General features: G+C 38.2%; 2 protein-coding genes across 12 annotated transcripts in view; one reads left to right on the top strand and one right to left on the bottom strand.

Annotated features, from left to right (window-relative positions):
• Positions 1 to 10,215, top strand: part of LOC128244907 (uncharacterized) — a 32,855-nt gene extending 22,640 nt beyond the window's left edge. For all 10 annotated transcript variants that reach the window (XM_052963034.1, XM_052963035.1, XM_052963039.1 and 7 more), the window contains one exon: positions 9,161 to 10,215. In XM_052963034.1, coding sequence (XP_052818994.1) covers positions 9,161 to 9,246 — 86 coding nt within the window. In that variant the 3' untranslated portion in view covers positions 9,247 to 10,215. The remainder of the gene's footprint in view (positions 1 to 9,160) is intronic.
• Positions 10,216 to 10,765: 550 nt separating this feature from the next.
• LOC128242593 (uncharacterized) lies at positions 10,766 to 24,549 on the bottom strand. 2 transcript variants are annotated; one of them, XM_052959810.1, is made up of 12 exons: positions 24,292 to 24,549; positions 21,788 to 21,826; positions 21,582 to 21,605; positions 20,119 to 20,160; positions 18,510 to 18,623; positions 17,718 to 17,735; positions 16,053 to 16,187; positions 15,336 to 15,389; positions 13,483 to 13,729; positions 13,049 to 13,183; positions 12,219 to 12,401; positions 10,766 to 11,980 (listed from the first exon to the last, which is right to left on the bottom strand). In XM_052959810.1, exons 2-12 carry the CDS (start codon positions 21,803 to 21,805, stop codon positions 11,883 to 11,885), a joined length of 1,068 nt encoding a protein of 355 aa, XP_052815770.1. In that variant the 5' UTR covers positions 21,806 to 21,826; positions 24,292 to 24,549; the 3' UTR covers positions 10,766 to 11,882. The 2 variants fall into 2 exon arrangements, with proteins under 2 accessions (XP_052815770.1, XP_052815772.1); XM_052959812.1 differs by lacking the exon at positions 17,718 to 17,735.
• Positions 24,550 to 27,867: the final 3,318 nt, after the last annotated feature.

The following is a 27,867-nucleotide window of genomic DNA, read 5'->3' on the forward strand; positions in this document are numbered from 1 at the left end:
GAGATACGTCAACGGTCGTATGTATTACTGTTTAGTGTAGGGTAGACCAGAGATACTTCAACGATCGTATGTATTACTGTGTAGTGTAAGGGTAGACCAAAGATACGTCAAAGATCGTATGTATTACTGTGTAGTGTAGCGTTGACCAGAGGTACTACAAATATCGTATGTATTACTGTTTTGTGTAGGGTAGACCAGAGATACGTCAACGATCGTATGTATTACTGTGTAGTGAAGGGTAGACCTGAGAAGACCAGAGCTACGTCAACGATCGTATGTATTACCGTGTATTGTAGGGTAGACCAGAGATACTTCAACGGTCGTATGTATTACTGTGTAGTGTAGGGTAGACCTGAGATACTTCAACGGTCGTATGTATTACTGTGTAGTGTAGGGAAGACCAGAGATACTTCAACGATCGTATGTATTACTGTGTAAAGTAGGGTAGACCAAGGATACGTCATCGATCGTATGTATTACTGTGTAGTGTAGGGTAGACCAAGGATACGTCAACGATCGTATGTATTACTGTGTAGTGTAGGGTAGACCAAGGATACGTCATCGATCGTATGTATTACTGTGTAGTGAAGGATAGACCAAGGATACGTCAACGATCGTATGTATTACTGTGTAGTGAAGGATAGACCAAGGATACTTCAACGATCGTATGGATTACTGTGTAGTGTAGGGTAGATCAAGGATACGTCAACGATCGTATGTATTACTGTGTAGTGTAGGGTAGACAAGCGATACTTCAACGATCGTATGTATTACTGTGTAGTATGTGGTAAACCAGAGACAGTTCAACGGTCGTATGCATTACTGTGTAGTGTAGGGTAGATAAAGGATACGTCAGAGGTCGTTTGTATTATTGTGTAGTGAAGGGAAGACCAAGGATACGTAAACTGTCGTTTGTAAAACTGTGTAGTGTAGGGTAGACCAGCGTTACTTCAACGATCATATGTATAACTGTGTAGTGTAGGGTAGACCAAGGATACTTGAACGATCGTATGTATTACTGTGTAGTGTAGGGCAGATCAAGGATACTTGAAAGATCGTATGCATTACTGCGTAGTGTAGCGTAGACCAGAAATACTCCAACGGTCGTATGTTTACTGTGTAGTGTAGGGTAGACCCGAGATACTTCAACGATCGTATGTATTTCTGTTTAGTTTAGGGTAAAGCAGGGATACGTCAACGGTCGTACGCATAACTGTTTAGTGTAGGGTAGACCAGAGATACGTCAACGGTCGTATGTATTACTGTTTAGTGTAGGGTAGACCAGAGATACTTCAACGATCGTATGTATTACTGTGTAGTGTAAGGGTAGACCAAAGATACGTCAAAGATCGTATGTATTACTGTGTAGTGTAGCGTTGACCAGAGGTACTACAAATATCGTATGTATTACTGTTTTGTGTAGGGTAGACCAGAGATACGTCAACGATCGTATGTATTACTGTGTAGTGAAGGGTAGACCTGAGAAGACCAGAGCTACGTCAACGATCGTATGTATTACCGTGTAGTGTAGGGTAGACCAGAGATACTTCAACGGTCGTATGTATTACTGTGTAGTGTAGGGTAGACCTGAGAAGACCAAAGCTACGTCAACGATCGTATGTATTACCGTGTAGTGTAGGGTAGACCAGAGATACTTCAACGGTCGTATGTATTACTGCGTAGTGTAGGGTTGACCAATGATAGTCCAACGCCTATGTTTACTGTGTAGTGTAGGGTAGACCAGAGATGCTAAAACGATCGTATGTATTACTGTGTAGTGTAGGGTAGACCAGAGATACTACAACGATCGTATGTATTACTGTGTAGTGTAGGGTAGACCAGAGATACTACAACGATCGTATGTATTACTGTGTAGTGTAGGGTAGAAGAGAGATACTTCAACGATCGTATGTATTACTGTGTAGTGTAGGGTAGACCAGAGATACTACAACGATCGTATGTATTACTGTGTAGTGTAAGGTAGACCAGAGATACTACAACGATCGTATGTATTACTGTGTAGTGTAGGGTAGACCAGAGATACTTCAACGGTCCTATGATTACTGTGTAGCGTAGTGTAGACCAGAGATACTACAACGATCGTATGTATTACTGTGTAGGGTAGGGTAGACCAGAGATTCTTCAACGATCGTATGTATTACTGTGTAGTGTAGGTAGACCAGAGATACTACAACGATCCTATGTATTACTGTGTAGTGTAGGGTAGACCAGAGATACTACAACGATCGTATGTATTACTGTGTAGTGTAGGGTAGACCAGAGATACTTCAACGGTCGTATGTATTACTGTGTAGTGTAGGGAAGACCAGAGATACTTCAACGATCGTATGTATTACTTTGTAAAGTAGGGTAGACCAAGGATACGTCATCGATCGTATGTATTACTGTGTAGTGTAGGGTAGACCAAGGATACGTCAACGATCGTATGTATTACTGTGTAGTGTAGGGTAGACCAAGGATACGTCATCGATCGTATGTATTACTGTGTAGTGAAGGATAGACCAAGGATACGTCAACGATCGTATGTATTACTGTGTAGTGAAGGATAGACCAAGGATACTTCAACGATCGTATGGATTACTGTGTAGTGTAGGGTAGATCAAGGATACGTCAACGATCGTAAGTATTACTGTGTAGTGTAGGGTAGACAAGCGATACTTCAACGATCGTATGTATTACTGTGTAGTATGTGGTAAACCAGAGACAGTTCAACGGTCGTATGCATTACTGTGTAGTGTAGGGTAGATAAAGGATACGTCAGAGGTCGTTTGTATTACTGTGTAGTGAAGGGAAGACCAAGGATACGTAAACTGTCGTTTGTAAAACTGTGTAGTGTAGGGTAGACCAGCGTTACTTCAACGATCATATGTATAACTGTGTAGTGTAGGGTAGACCAAGGATACTTGAACGATCGTATGTATTACTGTGTAGTGTAGGGCAGATCAAGGATACTTGAAAGATCGTATGCATTACTGCGTAGTGTAGCGTAGACCAGAAATACTCCAACGGTCGTATGTTTACTGTGTAGTGTAGGGTAGACCCGAGATACTTCAACGATCGTATGTATTTCTGTTTAGTTTAGGGTAAAGCAGGGATACGTCAACGGTCGTACGCATAACTGTTTAGTGTAGGGTAGACCAGAGATACGTCAACGGTCGTATGTATTACTGTTTAGTGTAGGGTAGACCAGAGATACTTCAACGATCGTATGTATTACTGTGTAGTGTAAGGGTAGACCAAAGATACGTCAAAGATCGTATGTATTACTGTGTAGTGAAGCGTTGACAGAGGTACTACAACTATCGTATGTATTACTGTTTTGTGTAGGGTAGACCAGAGATACGTCAACGATCGTATGTATTACTGTGAAGTGTAGGGTAGACCTAAGATACGTCAACGATCGTATATACTACTGTGTAGTGAAGGGTAGACCTGAGAAGACCAGAGCTACGTCAACGATCGTATGTATTACCGTGTAGTGTAGGTAGACCAGAGATACTTCAACGGTCGTATGTATTACTGTGTAGTGTAGGGTAGACCTGAGAAGACCAGAGCTACGTCAACGATCGTATGTATTACCGTGTAGTGTAGGGTAGACCAGAGATACTTCAACGGTCGTATGTATTACTGCGTAGTGTAGGGTTGACCAATGATAGTCCAGCGCCTATGTTTACTGTGTAGTGTAGGGTAGACCAGAGATGCTAAAACGATCGTATGTATTACTGTGTAGTGTAGGGTAGACCAAGGATACGTCAACGATCGTATGTATTACTGTGTAGTGTAGGGTAGACCAAATATACTTCAAAGATCGTATGTATTACTGTGTAGTGTAGGGTAGACCAGAGATACTTCAACGATCGTATGTATTTCTGTGTAGTATAGGGTAGACCAAGGATACGTCAACGATCGTATGTATTACTGTGTAGTGTAGCGTTGACCAGAGGTACTACAACTGTCGTATGTATTACTGTTTAGTGTAGGGTAGACCAGAGATATTTCAAAGATCGTATGTTTTACTGTGTAGTGTAGGGTAGACCAGAGATACCTCAACGATCGCACTAATTACTGTGTAGTGTAGGGTAGACCAGAGATATTCCAACGATCGTATGTATTACTGTGTAGTGAAGGGTAGATGAAGGATACGTCAGAGGTCGTTTGTATTACTGTGTAGTCTAGGGAAGACCAAGAATACTTCAACGGTCGTTTGTATAACTGTGTAGTGTAGGGTAGACCAAGGATACGTCAACGATCGTAGGTATTACTGTGCAGTGTCGCGTTGACCAGAGGTACTATAACTGTCGTATGTATTACTGTTTAGTGTAGGGTAGACCAGAGATATTTCAACGATCGTATGTATTACTTTGTAGTGTAGGGTAGACCAGAGATACCTCAACGATTGCACTTATTACTGTTTATTGTAGGGTAAACCAGAGATAGGGCAACGGTCGTATGTATTACTGTGTAGTGTAGGGTAGATGAAGGATACGTCAGAGGTCGTTTGTATTACTGTGTAGTGTAGGGAAGACCAAGGATACGTCCACGGTAGTTTGTAAAACTGTGTAGTGTAGTGTAGACCAGCGTTACTTCAATGATCGTATGTATTACTGTGTAGTGTAGGGTAGACCAAGGATACTTGAACGATCGTATGTATTACTGTGTAGTGTAGGGTAGACCAAGGGTACTTGAATGATCGCATGCATTACCGTGAAGTTTAGTGTAGACCAGAGATACTCCAACGGTCGTAAGTTTACTGTGTAGTGTAGGGTAGACCAGAGATACTTCAACGATCGTATGTATTCCTGTTTAGTGTAGGGTAAAGCAGGGATACGTCAACGTTCTTATGCATTACTGTTTAGTGTAGGGTAGACCAGAGATACGCCAACGGTCGTATGTATGACTTTTAAGTGTATGGTAGACCAGAGATACTTCAACGATCGTATGTATAACTGTGTAGTGTAGGGTAGACCAAGGATACGTCAACGATCGTATGTATTACTGTGTAGTGTAGGGTTGACCAGAGGTACTTCAACTATCGTATGTATTAATGTTTAGTGTAGGGTAGACCAGAGATACGTCAACGATCGTATGTATTATTGTGAAGTGTAGGGTTGACTAAAGATATGTCAACGATCGTATGTACTACTGTGTAGTGTAGGGTAGACTTGAGAAGACCATAGATACGTCAACGACCGTATGTATTACGTGTAGTGTAGGGTAGACCAGAGATACTTCAGCGGTCGTATGTATTACTGTGTAGTGTAGGGTAGAACAATGATAGTCCAACGGTCGTATGATTACTGTGTAGTGTAGGGTAGACCAGAGATGCTACAACGATCGTATGTATTACTGTGTAGTGTAGGGTAGACCAGAGATACTTCAAAGATCGTATGTATTACTGTGAAGTGTAGGGTAGTTCAGAGATACTTCAACGATCATATGTATTACTGTGTAGTATAGGGTAGACCAAGGATACGTCAACGATCGTTTGTATTACTGTGTAGTGTAGCGTTGACCAGAGGTACTAAAACTATCGTATGTATTACTGTTTAGTGTAGGGTACACCAGAGATATTTCAATGATCGTATGTATTACTGTTTAGTGTAGGGTAGACCAGAGATACCTCAACGATATCACTTATTACTGTGTAGTGTAGGTTAGACCAGATATATTCCAACGGTCGTATGTGTACTGTGTAGTGATGGGTAGATGAAGGATACGTCAGAGGTCGTTTGTATTGCTCTGTAGTGTAGGGAAGACCAAGAATACGTTAACGGTCGTTTGTATGAATGTGTAGTGTATGGTAGACCAGCGTTACTTCCACTATCGTATGTATAACTGTTTAGTGTAGGGTAGACCAAGGATACTTGAACGATCGTATGCATTACTGTTTCGTGTAGTGTAGACCAGAGATAAACCAACTGTCGTATGTTTACTGTGTAGTGTAGGGTAGACCAGAGCTACTTCAACGATCGTATGTATTACTGTGTAGTGTAGGGTAGACCAGAGATACTACAACGATCGTATGTATTACTGTGTAGTGAAGGGTAGACCAAGGATACTTCAACGATCCTATGTATTACTGTGTAGTGTAGGGTAGACCAGAGATACTTCAACGATCGTTTGTATTACTGTGTAGTGTAGGTAGACCAGAGATACTACAACGATCGTATTTATTACTGTGTAGTATAGGGTAGACCAGAGGTACTTCAACGGTCGAATGTATTACTCTGTAGTGTAGGGTAGACCAGAGATACTTCAACGATCGTATGTATTACTGTGTAAAGTAGGGTAGACCAAGGATACGTCATCGATCATATGTATGACTGTGTAGTGTAGGAAAGACCAAGGATACGTCAACGATCGTATGTATTACTGTGTAGTATGTGGTAACCGAGAGATATTTTAACGATCGTATGTATTACTGTGTAGTTTAGGGTAGACCAGTGATAGTCCAACGGTCGTATGTTTACTGTGTAGTGTAGGGTAGACCGCAGATACTACAACGATCGTATGTATTACTGTGTAGTGTAGGGTAGACCAGAAGTACTTCAACGATCGTATGTATAACTGTTTAGTGTAGGGTAGACCAGAGATACTTCAACAATCGTATGTATTACTGTTTAAAGTAGGGTAGACCAAGGTTACGTCATCGATCGTATGTATTACTGTGTAGTGTAGGATAGACCTAGGAAACGTCAACGATCGTATGTATTACTGTGTAGTGTATGGTAAACCAGAGATACTTCAGCGATCGTATGTATTACTGTGTAGTTTAGGGTAGACCAGAGATACTTCAGCGATCGTATGTATTACTGTGTAGTATAGGGTAGCCCAAAGATACGTCAACGATCGTATGTATAACTTTGCAGTGTAGCGTTGACCAGAGGTACTATAACTATCGTATGTATTACTGTTTAGTGTAGGGTAGACCAGAGATACGTCAACGATCGTATGTATGTATCACTGTGTAAAGTAGGGTAGACCAAGGATACGTCATCGATCGTATGTATTACTGTGTAGTGTATGATAGACCAAGGATACGTCATCGATCGTATGTATTACCGTGTAATGTAGCGTTGACCAGAGGTACTACAACGGTCGTTTGTATAACTGTGTAGTGTAGGGTAGACCAGAGATACTCAACGATCGTATGTATTACTGTTTAGTGTAGGGTAGACCAGAGATACTTCAACGGTCGTATGCATTACTGTGTAGTGTAGGGTAGACCAGAGATACTTCAGCGATCGTATGTATTACTGTGAATTGTTGGGTAAACCAAAGATACGTCAACGATCGTATGTATTACTGTGTAGTGTAGGGTAGACCAGAGATACTTCAACGGTCGTATGTATTATTGTGTAGTGTAGGGTAGACCAACGATAGTCCAACGGTCGTATGATTACTGTGTAGTGTAGGGTAGTACAGAGATACTACAACGATCGTATGTATTACTGTGTATTGAAGGGTAGACCAGAGATACTTCAACGATCGTATGTATAACTGTTGAGTGTAGGGTAGACCAGAGATACTTCAACGATCGTATGTATTACTGTGTATTGTAGGGTAGACCAAGGATACGTCATCGATCGTATGTATTACTGTGTAGTGTAGCGTTGACCAGAGGTACTACAACTATCGTATGTATTACTGTTTAGTGTAGGGTAGACCAGAGATACTTCAACGATCGTATGTATTACTGTGAAGTGTAGGGTAGACCAGAGAAGACCAGAGATACGTCAACGATCGTATGTATTACTGTTTAGTGTAGGGTAGACCAGTGATACTTCAACGGTCGTATGCATTACTGTGTAGTGTAGGGTAGACCAGAGATACTTCAGCGGTCGTATGTATTACTGTGTTGTGTAGGGTAGACCAAGGATACGTCAACGATCGTATATATTACTGTGTAGTGTAGTGTAAACCAAGGACACGTCAACGGTCGTATGTATTACTGTGTAGTGAAGGGTAGATCAAGGATACGTCAACGATCGTATGTAATACTGTGTAGTGTAGGGTAGACCAGAGATACCTCAACGATCGCACTTATTTCTGTGTAGTGTAGGTTAGACCAAGGATATGTCAACGATCGTATGTATTACTGTTGAGTGCTGGGTAGACGAAGGATACGTCAACGATCGTATGTATTACTGTGTAGTGTGGGGAAGCCAAGCGATACTTCAACGATCGTATGTATTACTGTGTAGTGTAGGGTAGACTAGAGATATTTTAACGATCGTATGTATTACTGTGTAGTGTAGGGTAGACCGAGACTGTGTCATTACTGTATTACTGTGTAGTTAAGTGTAGACCAAGGATATGTCGGAGGTCGTTTGTATTACTGTGTAGTGTAGGGTCCCCCAAGGATACGTCAACGGTCGTTTGTATAACTGTTTAGTGTAGGGTAGACCAGCATTATTTCAACGATCGTATGTATTAATGTGTAGTGTAGGGTAGACCAGAGATACTTCAACGGTCGTATGTATTACTGTGTAGTGTAAGGTAGACCAAGGATACGTCAACGATCGTATGTATTACTGTGTAGTGTAGGGTAGACCAGAGATGCTTCAACGGTCGTATGATTACTGTGTAGTGTAGGGTAGACCAGCATTACTTTTACGATCGTATGTATTACTGTGTAGTGTAGGGTAGACCAGAGATATTTTAACGATCGTATGTATTACTGTGTAGTGTAGGGTAGACCAGAGATATTTTAACGATCGTATGAATTACTGTGTAGTGTAGGATAGACCAATGATAGTCCAACGGTCGTATGTATTACTTTGTTTCTGTGTAACGTAGACTCTTGGAATAACTTTTCAACATTGAGATCTTTGTTCTGTTGTTTGAATGCTGTTAGTTAACAATATATTTATCGAATAATTGCATGAGTGTAACAGAAGGCTTTGTTTTTTGTTGTTTTTTTTCTTGGTGTGTCTTTTTGCCATATTCCTTCGACTTTGTTAGCTATTATGAACTTAGATATGTCCGTCTGAATCACTGAAAACATGATAATTTGTTATCGACGAAATTACGAGTGATGTTTTCAAAATTCAGATTCTAAGAATTACTTAAATCATCAAAGTACAACACTTTTGTTTATTTTTCTGTCAGGCACTAATTTTGATATTTTCTCTTTAAGCCGAATACCTGAAGGCGAAGGAATGCCAGGACCGGGTGTCTGCGCCGAACACGGTGATCGTGGGCCTCGAGGATTGGAGGCTGTAGGGACTCCATGGAGACTTGCATTGTGATGAAACTAGTTTCAACTTTCATAGAGATTCTAAAATCTTGAACAAATGTTATTTATTGAATATTGTGCCAATGTGACCTGAGCGTGCAAATGGTTGACCATACCATGCCTCAGGGTATTAACTTACTTTATTTAATTAGCTCATGTAAGTAGCGGACGATGTAAAGATAGAAAATGAAATGCATGATATTAACTTCCAATTATTTATATTGTTCGATGTATTATGCCTTTGGTAAATAGTCTTATGCTCCTCTGTAATTGCTTTACAAAATCATAAAATACCCTTATTTTGGGTACAAATGCAAGGCCGGTATTTGTAAAACTTTTGATGTGATTTTCTAACTTAAGTCAATTTGAGTATCTCATTGGTCATATTATATCATAAGTAAATAACTTCCGAAATACCTTATATTCATTGGCTTTATGACAATACATACATTCGTGTTAAAAACACTTATACTGTTTTTACTTTGACAATGATTTTTAAGTAAATAAACTTAAGTTAGGCTTAAAGGTTTGACTCAAAAGTGTTTTATGAGTACCGGCCCCTTGCTCTTTAGCACGATTACAATATAATGCTAAATCATCACACAGAAAATATTGTAATCAACACTTAATATCTTCATCAGCCGCATCTCATTATTCATGACTTGCAATTAATTCACACGGAAGTATTCAAGAGTTGAACTTATGTAGCAATATTCATACACCATCAGTATCAGACATGTTTTGTTCCGTCCTTGTGTGATGCCATACGTCTGTACATGAAGCACGTCTTTGAACCGATGACTCACCTTTATCTGTTGGGGTGGATTGTTTTAAGCTTATCAAATGTACGTTTCATGTACATACGAGTCTGTGATATATTTCATTTGTGATGGTAAATGTGATATTTTGTACATGTAGATACAGATTTATTATAGAAATAAAGTATACTAACCAGACGTATGTGATTGATTGAAACAATAAGTGATGGATTGTTTGACGTTTTCAACGAGAGGTTAAATAATGACTTGAATAAAGAAAACACTGACCACAAAACAAACGCGTTATACAACACTGACCACAAAACAAACGCGTTATACAACACTGACACTCGATACGCCGTCAGCTTTCATACTGAATTTTAAATTCATGCGTTTATATGGTTCATCCATGTTCTTGGTCTGAATTTGCTTCGTCATTCCTTTAATCGAATACATATGCAGAGACGTAGCTAGCCCTCTATTCATGTGGATTCATAATCGGGGCGAGGTTGCAGAAAAAATTGAAAACCATGGTGCAATCTGGTGCATTCTGGGCGTTCTGATGTGCTTTTTTTAGTACTGGAAAATGGACAGTTTTAGGATCATGTAGTCCTGTACGCATACTGTAACTTTGGCTGTTTTTTTTTGTCAAAACCATGTGAATTCAGCCGCGTACTCGCGTATAGGCAGCTACGCGCCTGATATGTACGAACACAAATATATTCAGAACTCATTGAAAACGAAACCATAAAACCAATAAGTTGTATTTATATTATGGTATAAACAAACATACACATACAACTTTTTGTCTATGATACAAATTTTAATAATATTTCCAATTGAAATATTTTACACGTTAAGAGGGGTCTGCGTATTTTGGATTGAAACCGGTTGATAAAGTACTAGTATCATTATTAATTTACTGCACAATAATGATTATGGTTATTAGACATGAAAATAATATCTAAATTGGAAAATAATGCACACATACAATATTGATACACCTTGAAATAAATATAGAAAAACACACACGCATATTTACGCATACAGTTCAACCCCGTTGTTTCGAACTCGCTTGGCTCGATTTCCTCGTTGGCTCGATATCCTCGTCGGCTCGAACAGGTTGTAAAGGGCCGATTTCATTCTACTGAAGAGGATCAGTTCCGCTTGGCTCGAATTTCCCGAGGCTCGAGGTATGTTTGCATGTCCCTTGGAGATCGAGCCAACGGGGTTCCACTGTAGTTTTACAACGTTGAATTTCCTGTTTCGACGACTAAAACACACACAGCGTTTATTGTTTGTATATGCACGAACTCTTCCAATTTCATTTATACAAATGACTTTCCAAAATCCTTTTTCTGTTGTCGAACACAATATTTGTCCAAAAGTCCAAAAGCAAACACGATAATTCCTAGCGACCTCATGTAAACTGTGTCATAATTTGAAAGTTTTTTTCTTGCCGATTTATATATTTAAACTGAATGAACAGAAAATAATCATAAATCAAATAATTGCCGTTTATATTTTTGGTCTGTATTTTAACTTAACCTCGCTGTGAAAAATCCCATGTTGGGGTTTCTCAAGGCCTAAACATCTTGTATGTAATATTATTTTTCAGTGTGTTTTTACAAAATCCTCAACCTCATAAACCCTTTAAATGATGCCAAAGTAATAATAGGTCAACAGGCATCTCAAATTCACACTCTTTACATTGGATACATCAAGTGCTGAAAGTAAAACATCCAGTTCTCTCATATGGTGTGGTATCAAAAGATTTTAACAAAGTAGTTATATGAACAAGACTTATCACTGATAGAAATACTGATTGAAACAGTCTTAATAAATCTGCACTAATCCCAGGAAGCCTACACCCGGCTGGTTCCTCTGATCCTGACAAGGGTTACCCCGATCATGACCGGCTCAGCAAAATGCCCCAGGGCCCCTAGAAGGTCTTTATGCCGCGCTGCAATACAATAACATGCATGAGGATTTGAATGGAATCATTTCACCATTCATCATGCCCATACACCATGTTATATATCAACACATATTCAGTTAATACGCTTTCCTCTCCGAAAAAAGTAAACATAAATCAAGTGTTCATAGATACAATGTACCCCTCCCTCCTGTCGTACTTAGAAAAAAAGTAAAATTTTAAAATTTACATGGACTAAATACGTGCATTTACGGAATTTACATACGGTCGTTGTAGAAGGCATCCAACGCCTCCATGTCTGGAAACGAGCTGACGGCGATGATCGTGCGCGGATTGAGCCAGGCGTTTTTGATTGGTCGACCAACCCGTCTTTGTTCCACCTCATACCGTGCGTAACCAGGGGAACCGAACTTGTTGAGGTCGGGACCCCAACCAGCCTCGTACTGGCCTGAAGTAGACGGAATATTTTATTGTCATTTTGTATTTTCACGGGCGATGATATAACATTCAATGATATCTTTTTTTACCAGGGTATTCTTACTGTAACATCTCTTCGGTTTCATCAAAAATGCTCTGTGATGCTTTGATCGCTTTTAAATGAAGGTCGCCACAATATATGAGACCCTATTGAAGGTCGCCACAATATATGAGGGTCGCCACAATATATGAGACCCTATTGAAGGTCGCCACAATATATGAGACCCTATTGAAGGTCGCCACAATATGAGACCCTATTGAAGGTCGCCACAATATATGAGACCCTATTTAAGTATGGTTAAATAGTTACGCTAAATAGATATTATACATGTGTTGTTGAAAATGCAACAACATCCTAAGCAGCTATAGAAATGATACCATGAAAAGTACCGGGACGTCCAAAGCGGCCAAAAAAGAAGCATGAACCTAGTCAGTCACACAGATCAACGACATAGATAATAATAATAATATATATTTAATAATAACGTCTAAAGTCACAAAATGGATTAATGGCACATATCATAGTTATCAAAATTACATTATCAATGGATGATTGGGTTTCCGGGTGGAGTTCTACAAAGTGTTTTTTTCTACTCAAACAACTGAATATAAACATACAGACGGCGATGTAAGGGTTCCCTCCGTACTCCTGCATAAGTTTCTTTGCCGGTTCAGAGTAGTGCTTCATGAAATCGTACAGTTCTCCTTCGTGAATGGACGGAAACTCGGTCCAGAACAGGGTCAGGTGATCGCCTAGTAGAGAGAAAACATGCGTTACTTCAAGAAACTGATCGTAAGTTGTTTTAAAGCAGCATATTCTGTCAGGATATGCGATGTAGAAGCATGTGTTTATATATATTAATTTAATTATGTTACCTTCATTGTCTGATTTATGCGAGACAAACAATAGGTTATGTGTCGGGGAAAATGCAACCGCTGTCGGGAAATTCAAAGCAATTTAGTTGAAAATTGTGCCAAAGATAGCTACTATGAATTGTATGTATGCTTCAAATGTATTCATCAAATCTAAACCCCAAACAGCAAATACTTACTTTCGGGACTAAATGGTGCCGCGTCTCTATTTCTTCCATACGTTAGAGGAATCGCCACTATTTGAAGCGGGTTCGAATCGGGAAAGTCTGGCTGCTTAAACCGACCGACACTTTCAAAGCACATTCTTGCAGAGGAGGCGTCTTTAAACCAGAACACCACCACCGCGTACCTCGCCTGGTGCCTGTCGTCTCTGGGATCCCACCAGGCATCGTTGTGGTAGGAATAACTGGGTCGCAACACCTTCACCTTTCAAAGAGAACCGTTATTGTTCGTCAAGACGTGTTTTACTAATATACGATACTATGTGAATTCTTCGTTGCGGAGTTACAAATTACACATAATTAAACACTGAGAGACGCACAGCTTACTGCTCTCTTCATGATATTACAAGTGATGTAGAGGCTGTATTTAGGGAATATTGTGATAGAACGCTTTTCAACCTACTGTTATATAACTTTCATTGTATGTTTCTCTTATTTTAAGTTCAAACGCACTGCATTTAGATTTAACCAACGAAACTGCATATAGATTTTACACAACGTTTCCCGGAAATGCAAAAAGAATTTAGTGCATGTTCCTAAATACATTTTAGATAATGTCTTTCGGAAATATATGTTATTGAATAGTAATGCACCAGTCAATTGTAACCACGGCCCCCAGGTTAGCCGGGGAAATGGGCCGTGTTTTTACCTTCCAGGTGGCCCCGCAGTGCCGGGTGTATGAGGTTTTGTCTTCGTGCCAAAAATAGCGGGGAAAGGGCCTTACCTAGGGTCCCTGGGTTGCGGGTGCATTTGGCAGGGATTTTACCAGCGGTTCGTCACTGCAGGGCGGGGATTTTACCCGGGCTTGGCTGGACCGAAAGTCAAAATCCCCGCTATTCCCCGGACATGGGGGGGGGGGCGTGGTTACAATTGACTAGTGCATAAGACTATACTTCAGATAACTAAACTTTACATCAATGTCTAAAAGGAAACACTCAACGTATGCTTCTATGTAGATGCAGGAAAACGACAGTAGCGTGATGCTATATATACGGATTTTTCATTTTTTTAAGGAATTGATAGGTATACAATGCAATTACATTATCGTCATCATTATAATCAAGATGTTTGCTTATATAAATATTGCCAACATCCACACACTTTCCTGACTACTAAATAGGATTGAATAAAACGTCAATAATGAGTTTCACAAATATCGTCGTTAAAACATAAGATGTGTAAATACAATTATTCTTAAGAGTTTTGACTACATGAGAAAAAACAAACATTCAAAATGTATAGAAATAAAAAAAATCACGTCGATTTCATTTAATAAGGAAAAATAATACCAGAGACTGCCTGGTTGAAAGAAATATTATAGCTAATTTAGCACGTCTACTCTTTAATCGATCAAGTGTTCTTCATGAATCTTGTTATAAAGTAATGTTGGTCAGACTGTTCGTAATATGGACTGACTCATTGTTGTTGTTTTTCTTGACCTATTGTCTCCTGCAACACAGACACAAACTGTATTGGAAATACAGGCACACTTTTTTTCATACCAATTTATTTTTCTTATTACTTTTAGTCCTCTTTATTAAACAATCCCACATGCTATGAATTATGAGTGCTATATGGATGAAACTAAAACAAAACTAACTAACAAATCCTGTACAACCTATGCATATTTCCTGTGCATTTTCCATTGTGTTAGCAGTCAAATTATGAAAAATGCAGGAACTAAAATTGCTATCATACAATGGGAGCGTTAGAAGTTGCACGAGCATGTAAATCACTAATCATTTAACCTTAATTTAAACCCATTACATAACACAGGTACATCATTTGAAAGAAACAGAACATTCATGTACCTTTCCGAGATCTTCCCTCGTGTGGTGCTGGTGTGGGTGCTGGTGCCCGTGTTCCTGTAAAATACCATATCACACTACAAATAGAACGGGTAATGTTGTCCGGTTAAGCATAAGCTTCTCATCAATGCTACCCTGGTACGATTCTCCAGCTGGGCGTGTGTGTATTTGGTTCGGTCGAGTGGGTTTCCTCCTGGTTCCGTTTCCCCCACAACACTAAACCACACTCTCGCGGTACATCTTGCCAACGAGAGTGAATAATACATGTATACTATTGTAATTACTTGTAAAAGATCGTTATTAAATTGACAAGTTAAAGCTAATATAAAACCCGAATATGCAATTCCAAATGGTTGGAATGACCAAGAAAGATAAGTATACGCGGTTTAATATATTCCTTTACCCCAACCAGTTATCGGTACAGCTTTTTGTTGCGTGTGTGATCTAGCTGTTTGTGTCTATTTGTGCATGTGTGTTTATACGTTTGTGTCTCTAGTTCATCATAGCTTGTGTCCTTGCCTTGTGCCTCTATACAGGGCTTGTTTTTGAAATCCGACTACTGGGCTTGTCCCTGTAGTTTCCATTGTACGTGTATATTGGCAATAGTCATACCTTGTATGGTTCTGTGTATATTGGCAATAGTCATACCTTGTATGGTTCTGTGTATATTGGCAATAGTCATACCTTGTATGGTTCTGTGTATATTGGCAATAGTCATACCTTGTATGGTTCTGCGAATCCCACGCAGTAGCCGTTAGAGGCGGTTATGGAGCTGACACTACCCTGCACAGCATTCACGACTTCTGCCAGACTACGGGGTGCCACCCGCATCATCACTAGGTAACCCTTGTGGGTCTGTAATCCATTCGTGTATTTTCATTATAATTGCAGAAATATCATTAGTCTGTTTTACTTCACTTCGTTTTAATTTTACGATGATTAAATAACATAGGGTAAGATAAATGGTACTACCAATCATGGCTCATGTTATATATGACATGTAAATCACATTATATAAGTTACGTATCTACTAAGTAACAAATATTGTATAGTAAAACAAGGTTGTTTAAACACGAACAATAAAAGCTCAGTGGACTGATATACTTAAACATGTTACCCATTCTTTACTTGTATCTGTCACACTATGTCAATCATTATTATATATTTTTAAAATGGCTACTATCATCACATCGTTTAACTGCGGGAATTGTTCAAACTTGGATGATAACCCTTAAATTTGTCTAACGTAATTGGACATGCCAAGTAATCAGCAAGTTGATGCATTTATAACTCCTACACGCAAGTACATGGTAAATAAAAGGTTCAAACAAAGAAAGGAACTGTTGCTAAGTGAGAGGGTTAGGAGTTAACTGAACAGTTTATGTAAAATAAAAACAAATATTTAAAGTTATTCTTTTTATATTAGGATAGGAGCAAACACACGTGATTGCAACTGATTTTTATAAAGTTACAGCATGGAAACAAGCACACGTGATTGCCGATGACTTAACAGATTCTTGAAGAGCGGAATCCTTTTCAAGAGGATGCTCTTATTTAGGGGTCTTAAGGGCATTGCTTCCTGTGATGTGGTTATGAAGACCTCCCCACGGCGCCTCCTTACAATCGTCATATACCGTTCTGTACGGTGATCCGACGGAATGTTGATTGATAAATTATGTAGAAATAAAAAATACATGAGCAGGTTTAGTGTTTAGCTATGTTAGGACGAAAATTAGACAAAAAGAATAGAAACTTTTGTTTTAATGTAAACCAACTGTGCACGAGGGTTCATTCGTGTGTGTGCGTAAATGTGGAAGAAACGCCAGGAAGTTATACATAAATATATACGGATAAAGCAGTGGAAATGAAAATGGAAAGCAACCGATTGCAAAACGTACCCAAACTCAAGCAACCCTATACATGTTTCCTAAATTTAAATACCTCGCCAAGCTAGAAGAAGGCGATGTTGTTAGAGAGCGTTTGTCAAACAACGACTATTTTAAATTTTACGCGCCAAAAGCACGCAATGTTAAAAAAACTAATAAATTATTGAACATAATTAACATAAACAAATATTCTAAAATCGATAAGTCAATTAAAGAACTTGTTCTAAACAGTATGCAATAGTTAGAGTATAGTATGAAAAGCTTAGAAAATAAGTCATGATTATGCCCCAGACCACAGCAAATTTAGTTTCAGGAGCAGAAACGTTACGTCATGCTGACGTCGCCGTCAAGGGGTCATAACTCTGGTGAAAGCTGAAACATGTCTGAAATTTAGCATGTTTAGAAAAACATGGTTTTCGAGCATAGATACTCGTTAAAAGGAAGAGAAAGGGGAATAACAACTAGAACAAAGGTTTAGAAGATATCAGACAACACTTACGTCATAAGCTCGTGGGCTCTAGTTAAGAAATAAGGAAAAATATCAAAATTAATAAAATATAGTTTGCATCCAAAGTAATTAAACATTAATCCACGCCATGCTCATAATCAAAACATCATTAAACGTTTTTTTAATACCATTTTATAGTCCATATTATATATTTCATAAAAAAGGTTGACATTTTAACATGCGTGAGTGCATGTCTACTTTTAGCAAAACAATCAATAACTTAAACAGGTGTATAAAAGTTGGTTCATAAATTGCTTTGGTTCTTTTTTTATTTCCGATAGAAGATATTAATGTCAACAAAAAGGCAACATTGTAAAGGAGCACCGATTCCGGGTGGACACACCGACAATATAAACAAATCCTATAAAGCAAACAAACTCAAGAACATTTAAATTATAAAAGCTATTGCGTAATACTAGGCAACCTCTGACCGAGGACCGGATGTTGACAAAGAATACAATTTCACAATCAAGTCCTCCTTTATTGGGGCCCGGTTTGCCCTGTCACACTGCCCGACTCAAAAATGTATGGTGAAGTGCCCAAACACGCCCAAATGCTCACAAAAGGAACAACACAGTTGTTACTACAATGTACGAATATTTAACATACACAACCCTCAGTGCTGATCTAAAGCTATGACATGCCCTTCATTCCATACTTGCGACATAGATCCTCATTGTTTAAAACATACAAATCATTAAAAAAAACATTATTGAATCCATTGATGCCGTCGTATAAGATTTCAAACATCATAAAAGTCCCCCATATCCGTGTTTCCCTTACCTGGTCTTCCTTGTCTTGAAAGTAGTAGTTGCTGTTTAACTGTCTGCTGTCATACCGCTGTCGTGTGTTGGGGGTCTGCACGGGAACAGACGGGTAACTGTTGTGGAACCTTCCCTGGAAGATAAAGTTATATGTCAGACATCACCACAGTAGCTGGTCCTCTCTTGTTCATGTTGCCATACCGCTACCGTGTTTTTGAGACCTGCACATGATTTGACGATTCTCAAGGTGGAACCTGCAATCCGTACTGTAAGTCCGTGCTAAAAGTTACTTAAGGAATGAATTGCGGGATTGATGCCATTATCGGGGTATGAACGCAGATGGGCTGGTTAAAGTGTGTGGAATCCAAATGCACCGTACTGTGTTCATGAATATCTCCGATGATGACATCAATTACGTAATTCATTACTTATTTTACAACAATAGTTCATTTTTTTTATTCAAGAATTAAAAAAAAAATACTTCATTACATTTATGAAAACCTAACAGTAATTATTTCTTACCCATTCTGTCCCGACCGTAACCGGAAATGCGACAAAGCAGGAAACAATAAATCACTTAAAATCACTTTTAAACGTAAAATTTTAAAGTAAAACAAAAACTAATGACAACTGTACACTTAACATGTCATAATTAATTCTATTTAACATGTTGATTTAAGTTTTTTCGGAGCTTGCTGGCACAATATAAACAATAGCATTAACAAAAAGAGAAACACTTTCACTTTTCATGTATATTGTTAGGCGATGATTAGCGATCCGAACATATCCGAAGATGTATCGTTCATTGGGAAATCTTCGCAATTGCCAAAAAACAGTACATTAAAGGAATGGAAGCTGAGGCATAAATATTACTAAAAACATTATATTAGAACTGTACCATAATAGAATGCCGTCCCGAGCCTGTAAGTTACTGCTAGAAACTTTATACTAGAGCTGTTCTATAACAGAATGCCATCCCCAGCCTGAAAGTTACTGCTAGATACTTTATACTAGAATTGTGCTTTAACAAAATGCTGTCCCCAGCCTGCAAGTTACTGCTAGATTTGTTATACTAGAACTGTGCTAGAATATAATGCCGTCACCAGCCTGTAACCTACTACTAGATACTATGTTCTAGAACTGTGCTATGAATTAGCTATGATATAATGCCGTCCCCAGCCTTAATGTTATATTTGTTAATGAAATGTCTGCTACTGTACAACGCTGTCTAATATCCAGGCCCCAATTTCTCGAAACGTCTTAAGTCTCGTATAACAGGATTAAGCTTCGCTCACTATTTTTGCTTTTCAATAATTTACGTAACATCTAATTCTTTAAGATATTTTTATTCTTTAGATAGGAATGATCTGTACGATAATCACAAAAAAATACTTTTTTATTTATCAAAATCCAATTTAAATATTATTTTGGCTTATTGAAATAAGCTACTTAAGCATGTTAAGCTTAAGAAGTTACGAGAAATTGGAGCCTGGATCTGCACGTGAATCGACGGTTCTCGAGATGGACCTCTAACCTTATGTTAAGCAGACTACACTTAAACATGACCATCATTGCTAGTTGCTACTGTCATACTTAGTTTTGGTGGTATAAATTAAGGTAATACTTACATCTGTATGATAGTCAAACTTCGGAGCCACATATGGCTCTCGCTGCAATCAAGTGAAATGGCAAATGTTAAATTTGTAGGAAAACATTTATGTCACAATCACAGAATACAGACTGTGTTCACATTGTCAAGAATCGCTACTACATGTTCAGATTAACTGTCTTTTTTTATCTTAATTTAAAGAAAATATGGCTGTTCTTTTCGGTTACAACGAAAATCAACGCCATTCGGAAACAATTAGTAAATACAAGTTGGTTAAGTTGTATACAGGTTGTATCTCTTTGTTAGTTTGCACATTAAAATGATTTCATTTGTCAGTATGAATATTTGCAAACATGTTGACCAATCAATTACTTTTTCGGCTAAATGTGACAAAACCAAAGAATTAACCACTTTTAAGCAATAGACTGAACATTAACAGAAACATACCATGGAAAGGGTGACACAGTTAAAAGTGAATTACAAAGCAAAAACAACTTATCTAGTTATGGTGTCTTAGAGGCACTAGAGCTAAACGAGAAAAAATAATGATTGTGAAGTGTAAGAATGGTCTGCTAGATTGTAGATATTTACACTAAGCGTGCATGGCTGTGATTGCACCTGAATCATGTGACAACGAAGCAAACAGACACGGGTGTGCGGATTAAAAAATATTTACTTATTTTTTTTTAACAATTACAGAACAATTCGTATTGGGTATAGGGTACGACTGGCTGTACGTTTCGAACATAATTGTTATAACTGTTTAAAGAAGAGAAATTAATTTCACACGTTGGACTTTCTTTGTATCCCTGAGCAAATATTTGAATAACTTTCTATCGCTAGTGTTGTAGTTTTCTAAAAGAACATTTATCTAAATCATCAAAAGCGGACAATGAAAGTGAAAAGATTAATTTCCGTTTAGAGATTATTTTAAACATTTTGTAAAATGTTTGTTTTATTCCAATCGTGGTCAAGTCAGGGGTAAACATGTGTGTTACTTCAAATTCCATTCGTTTATTATAAATGCTTAAGACTATGGAGCCTTCCTCAAAACACTGAAATCGCCACGGTTTCCTCAAAACACTGGATCGCCACGATTAAAGGCAACTGTTGTTTTAACAGTATGATATTTAAAAAAATATTTTGGACATACGAGTGGTATCTTCCTCCTGTAGTATCATGTATCTCTATAAGCGGTAGAAAACTGGTCATTATGGAACAAATTTAGGGGGTTTGTGTTGATACCAGACTAATTTCAGTTTTGGTTTCAAGGTTTTCGGAACCCTTTTGTTTTAAACGTTTTGCTTCAAGTAACAAATGAATGGTTTTGTGTACAACAAAAGACGCCCACAGTTTTCAATTATAAATGAAAACCCTACTGTTTTTCGCAATAAGAATAATATCGTAATATAGCGTCAAAACCAGTTTCAGTTTGAAGTCAAACAAATCCGCAATGAATGGAGACAAAATGAGAATACTTACCACTGGTTTGGGCTCGTATCTTTCCTGAAAGGTAAATGCAAGCCAATGTTATTATAGTAATTTTATTAAAACTTCAAGACAGGATGTAAAACACCTAGGTTATTTTGCTTTGTTGTTCTAAAGTTTCATTCAAAACATTGTATATATCTATACACATTGAACAAAGTCCAACACACGTTCAATACAATCAAAATATGGTAACTTACCGGTTGACGATGGCTCATGATGTTTGGTGCACTTTACATCTGAAATGATAAAGCCCCATCAATGTTAGTGTCACGCTAATACTAAGCGTACATGGCTGCTATAGCACCCGAAACATGGGACAACGAATACACACTTATTGCTATTACAGGGACTAGCTCATGTTTAATGGGGTCTGTCATCGATTATTTATATTTCCTTGAATGTGAACAAAATGCGTGTAGCAATAATAAATCATCTACAAACGTTCAAATTAGCTCTGTCTTTTATACCTATTGGAACATATGACAAAACATGCTCTACTTTGCCGAGAAGCATTCGTAACGCTACAAGACATTTGATCACCAAATTCATAATATTTAAGTTCCTCACAGCCCAAAGCGAAGTTCCTTTTTCACCCTTAGCACCCTGCCTCTGTTCTGCCCCTTTTTAAACTCTGGCTAAAACCTTAACATTGTCTGCTTTGTGTCTTCCAATTGCCGTTTTCTTGGTATTATTAAGATCAAATAACTTGCTTTATAGCCGATAAAAATAAACTATCTATCGGACTCTTGTAGTTTACTTTACAAAGGAGAGCAAACAATTACTAATTGCATAATCAATGCATGACAGCCACTTCGTAAGGTAATTCAAAACCATATACTTTACAGGTTTTAGATAATCTTTGATAGAAATCAGCATTTGGTTACGTGGTTTAGCAGCACTATGCTAATATGATTTACCACTTTTGAAACAGTGGTTTCTTCCGTTTTCATCATCATTTATTCAACCGAATCAAATCATGTCTTAAAATCAAGATTGTTATTACATTTATTGTATTTGTTCTCTTTGACTGAATGATGATTGATGTCAATCAGATGAAATGTTTTAAAGGTCTTATTAGACTTGTTTTGTTGTCACGTGATATCTTAGGCAGTTAAACTAAACCTTGGTAGAATTTTCCCCAATCTTTTTATCATTTTTAGCAGTTTTTGAAGTTTACTAAACCAATGTAAAGTTGGTCCAGTTGGATCCTGTTGAACATCAATGACATCATTCGTCCCCCATGAAGTTATATATCTATATTTCTTATATTATCAGGTGTGTTAAGTTAATGGAATACTTCTTTATTGAATGTTATCATGTTTTTTTCATTGTGATATGTATACAGAATGTGTAAAACATGAAGTGATTACGTGTGTGTGGAAGGGACCTCAATGTTCCTATTGAGATAGTAACTAACTAAGTTATTCAATACAACCGTAAGGTTATTTAGTTTGAAAACAAACAAAACATTTAAATAGGCTTTAGCCTCGTTGACACTGAAAACAAAGGAAATCCATGAGCCTATCGTCGTATTCTTTTGTTTTAACAAAGCGTGTTAACCTTTAAATGGTAGAAGTAACATGTGATAGGGTAATTGATTATGTAGCGAAGTAAAGCTATGATTACAAAACAAAATAAAACATATTGTGCTAACGAAATCAATTGTCATATGTATCTTAACGTTGATTATGTCAACTTTGATTAACAAAAAAAACAAAACAGAATGCTTCCAATATTCCAATAAACTATACAGGGTCAAGCTCACTATCCAAAAACAGTAACGAGTAATAATTAGTGAGATCATGTGTAAGATCTCAGCCGATTTAAGTCGTAAATTGAAATGATATTCAGTGCCGTAGCCAGACTTAAAAAAAACACCGAGGCAGAACGGTCTATGGGAGTCCGGGGCATGCCCCCCCCCCCGGATTTTATTTTTTTGCAAGAAGCGATTTGCTGCATTCTGACGTATCTTTTGGTCGATGGTTTGTGTACGTTGAGGCAAATGAAGTATGGTATGCCTCAGTGTAGCTACGGCACTGATAGAAGAGTCATAGTGTCATTATGTTGCAACACATTTAAGTGAACTGGATTTTAGGCGGTGTTAAAATTTACACAACGTTGATGAAATAAAAAAACAACACTTTTTTCCATTTTTGGCGTTAATTCAGATTATTGTTGACGACTAAAATCCTTTAATAACACGGTCGGCTATTACATGTATTACCTAACAGTGAAAGCTATGAACAATCTGTTTGCATTAGTTATAGAACAATAACCAACCTCTGCGCGACTGTCAGAAGAACTATTGCTATGTTCTTCCTATGCCCTCTCGAAATACGAGGAGACATATGACAATTCTTATTTGTTCTATGTTTTCGGGCTCCAAGACAACCATAACAAGGCATATGCCAATCATGAACAAGTTTTAAAGTAAAAATAACAGTTGTGAATAATTATTAGGCAGCAAAATTGTGTGAAGCAAATAAAAAAGATTTCATGAAATAAATTAAACTACTTTTGGACTTATAGACGCCTTTTATTTGTTATTTTGAATAACCATTTGTCATTCAATTTGAAGACTGTTTTAGCACAGTAATTTGTGATCACTTTGAGACATAGGTTTTCCAAACATAGGAATAGTTTAATTTTGTTTGGAAAAATGAAATATGCAAAATAAATGGCTGATAAAAAGGTTACTTACCTATTCTAAACGGACAAAACCTTCATATCCTACCGAAATATCTAGTTGAAACACACACCGTTTGTCTGAAAACTAAAGTTTGCGTTATTTAAAAAATGAACACTTTCTTTATTGCCACTTCTTTTCTTTGTATTTGCAATGTATTTGTTAAACTAACACAAAACTTGTGCTACTGCTGGTATTTGTTGAGTTTAAATTGAGCAAGAATGTACATTAGCCAAAACCTATATAAACAATATCGTAAGTAGAGTGTTAAAGACCTCGAAAGAAGATTAATAAGGCTAAATATTTTCAGTGCTAAAATACAACAAAAGCAAACGGGTAAAAATAACATGTTCGATGAACTGGAAGAGTGAACACATTTCTCTCTCCTGGCCGCTGAGTATAATACTGTGGAATTCTTCCAGAAAGATTTAAAATATTGACAAAAAGTGGCGATTTACATTGCAATTTCAAGATTAAGGCATGCTTCTGAATTTCACGTTTGTTTTAAAAAATATCAATTTTGCGCGTGCACTTAAGATAAGAGACTAAAACTTAGGACACGCTTGTACGCGAACAGAGGGATATTTTTTAAACATTTTCTGTACAACCAAGAATAACAGATGCTTGCAACAGAATACAGAAATAGTTTTGATACACGTGCTGAGTTCATTTTCAATTCAACGAACTTTAAATTTTAAAACTTTCTTTCGTAGATGAACCATATTTTATTGTTCTCTTTCGTAGACATCAAGACGGTTAAGCATACCATTACAAACAAATCACAGAAAAAGAACACACTGGTGATGGCAAGCAAGTGATGGAGGTGGCCAATGTGGTATTTATAGCAATTAAAATCATTGTGGTTTAAATCGGAAGTAAACTGGGGGATAAATGCAATTTTAATCCCAAGTCAAGCGACAAAACAATGCGGTTCTAACGAAAGTAAAACGACAACACAATGCGTTTTTTATAGCAAGTAAAGCGACAAAAAATGCGGTCGCTATTGAAAGTTACGCGATAGAACAATGCAGTTTCTATCGTCAGCAAGCGACAATACAATGCGGGTTCTCTCACAAGTAAAACGACAGAACAGTGCAGTTGATATCGCCAGTAAATCGACAGAAAATTCGGTTTCTATCGCTAGCAAAGCGACAAAACAATGCGGTTTCTATCGCCAGTAAAGCGACAAAACAATGCGGTTTCTATCGCCAGTAAAGCGACAAAAAATGCGGTTTCTATCGCCAGAAACGCGACAGAACAATGCGGTTTCTATCGCCAGTAAAGCGACAAAACAAAGCGGTTTATATCGCCAGTAAAGCGACAAAACAATGCGGTTTATATCGCCAGTAAAGCGACAAAACAATGCGGTTTCTATCGGCAGTAAAGCGACAATAAATGCGGTTTCTACAGCCAATAAAGCGACAAAACTAAGCGGTCTCTATCGCAAGTAAGCGACAGAACAATGCGGTCTCTATCGCAAGTAAGCGACAGAACTATGCGGTCTCATCGCAAGTAAGCGACAGATCAATGCGGTCTCATCGCAAGTAAGCGGCAGATCAATGCGGTCTCTATCGCAAGTAAGCGACAGATCAATGCGGTCTCATCGCAAGTAAGCGACAGATCAATGCGGTCTCTATCGCAAGTAAGCGACAGATCAATGCGGTCTCATCGCAAGTAAGCGACAGATCAATGTGGTCTCTATCGCAGGTAAGCGACAGATCAATGCGGTCTCATCGCAAGTAAGCGACAGAACTATGCGGTCTCATCGCAAGTAAGCGACAGATCAATGCGGTCTCATCGCAAGTAAGCGACAGAACTATGCGGTCTCATCGCAAGTAAGCGACAGATAAATGCAGTTTCTATCGCCAGTAAAGCGACAGATCATCGTGCGTTCTATCGCAAGTAAGCGACAGAACTATGCGGTCTCATCGCAAGTAAGCGACAGATAAATGCGGTCTCATCGCAAGTAAGCGACATAACTATGCGGTCTCATCGCAAGTAAGCGACAGAACTATGCGGTCTCATCGCAAGTAAGCGACAGATAAATGCGGTCTCAGCACAAGTAAGCGACAGATCAATGCAGTTTCTATCGTCAGTAAAGCGACAGATTAATGCCGTTTCTATCGCAAGTAAGCGACAGAACTATGCGATCTCATCGCAAGTAAGCGACAGAACAATGCGGTCTCATCGCAAGTAAGCGACAGAACAATGCGGTCTCATCGCAAGTAAGCGACAGAACTATGCGGTCTCATCGCAAGTAAGCGACATAACAATGCGGTCTCATCGCAAGTAAGCGACAGAACAATGCGGTCTCATCGCAAGTAAGCGACAGAACTATGCGGTCTCATCGCAAGTAAGCGACAGAACTATGCGGTCTCATCGCAAGTAAGCGACAGAACAATGCGGTCTCATCGCAAGTAAGCGACAGAACAATGCAGTTTCTATCGTCAGTAAAGCGACAGATGAATGCCGTTTCTATCGTCAGTAAAGCGACAGATCAATGCAGTTTCTATCGCCAGTAAAGCGACAGATCAATGCAGTTTCTATCGTCAGTAAAGCGACAGATCAATGCAGTTTCTATCGTCAGTAAAGCGACAGATCAATGCAGTTTCTATCGCCAGTAAAGCGACAGATCAATGCAGTTTCTATCGCCAGTAAAGCGACAGATCAATGCAGTTTCTATCGTCAGTAAAGCGACAGATCAATGCAGTTTCTATCGCCAGTAAAGCGACAGATCATCGTGCTTTCTATCGCAAGTAAGCGACAGAACTATGCGGTCTCATCGCAAGTAAGCGACAGAACTATGCGGTCTCTATCGCAAGTTTAGAGACAGAACAATGCGGTTTCCATCGCCAGTAAAATGACAAAACAATGCGGTTTTTGTCGCAAGTAAAGCAGAACAATGCTAATTGAGTCGGAAGTAAAGCGGAGAACCGGGCTTTTTGAATCGGAGTTAAACTGGAAGAACACTTCAGTTTTAATCGTATTTTAACCATGGTATGCACGTTTATTGGTGCATTGTCAGGTTTAGATATAATCAGTTTTATAGTTTATAAGATTGAGTTTTCTGAAATGCAAGGCATCTTTTTAGGCAAATCACGAAATTTTGACACTTAATCCATTCTGCTCATAAGAATAAGTGTGCCTTACTTTGTTTTTTCATAGGAAAACAAGGTGTTAGAGACTCTTCAACGTATCATGAATAACTCTCAAGTGAGGCTTTTTAACTTGCGAAATAACATCTTAACAATCCACGTAGGAAGTATTAATCAAAGCTTTAGGCTGTGGTGTTGAAGTGATGTATTTGCCTGCTTTTCAACTAGTATGTTGTGGATTTCAGCCCCATAAGTTCCAAATGATGTCTAATAGTGTACACCTATTGCTGATTTTACCAAGAAATAAAGACTTAACCCATTCATTTTATTACACTACCAGACTAAATGGAATAAGGACAGACCCACGTTTATGTGGCTTTATATAAGTCTACCAAACCTTGATCATACGAATGATGTGTATCTCCTGTTTAAATGATATTCCGCCTTTTGTTCCGATTTGTTAACACATTTGCATCTATTGTCTTATAGATAAGCG

Source organism: Mya arenaria, chromosome 8, assembly GCF_026914265.1.
Source record: "Mya arenaria isolate MELC-2E11 chromosome 8, ASM2691426v1".
NCBI lineage: Eukaryota > Metazoa > Mollusca > Bivalvia > Myida > Myidae > Mya > Mya arenaria.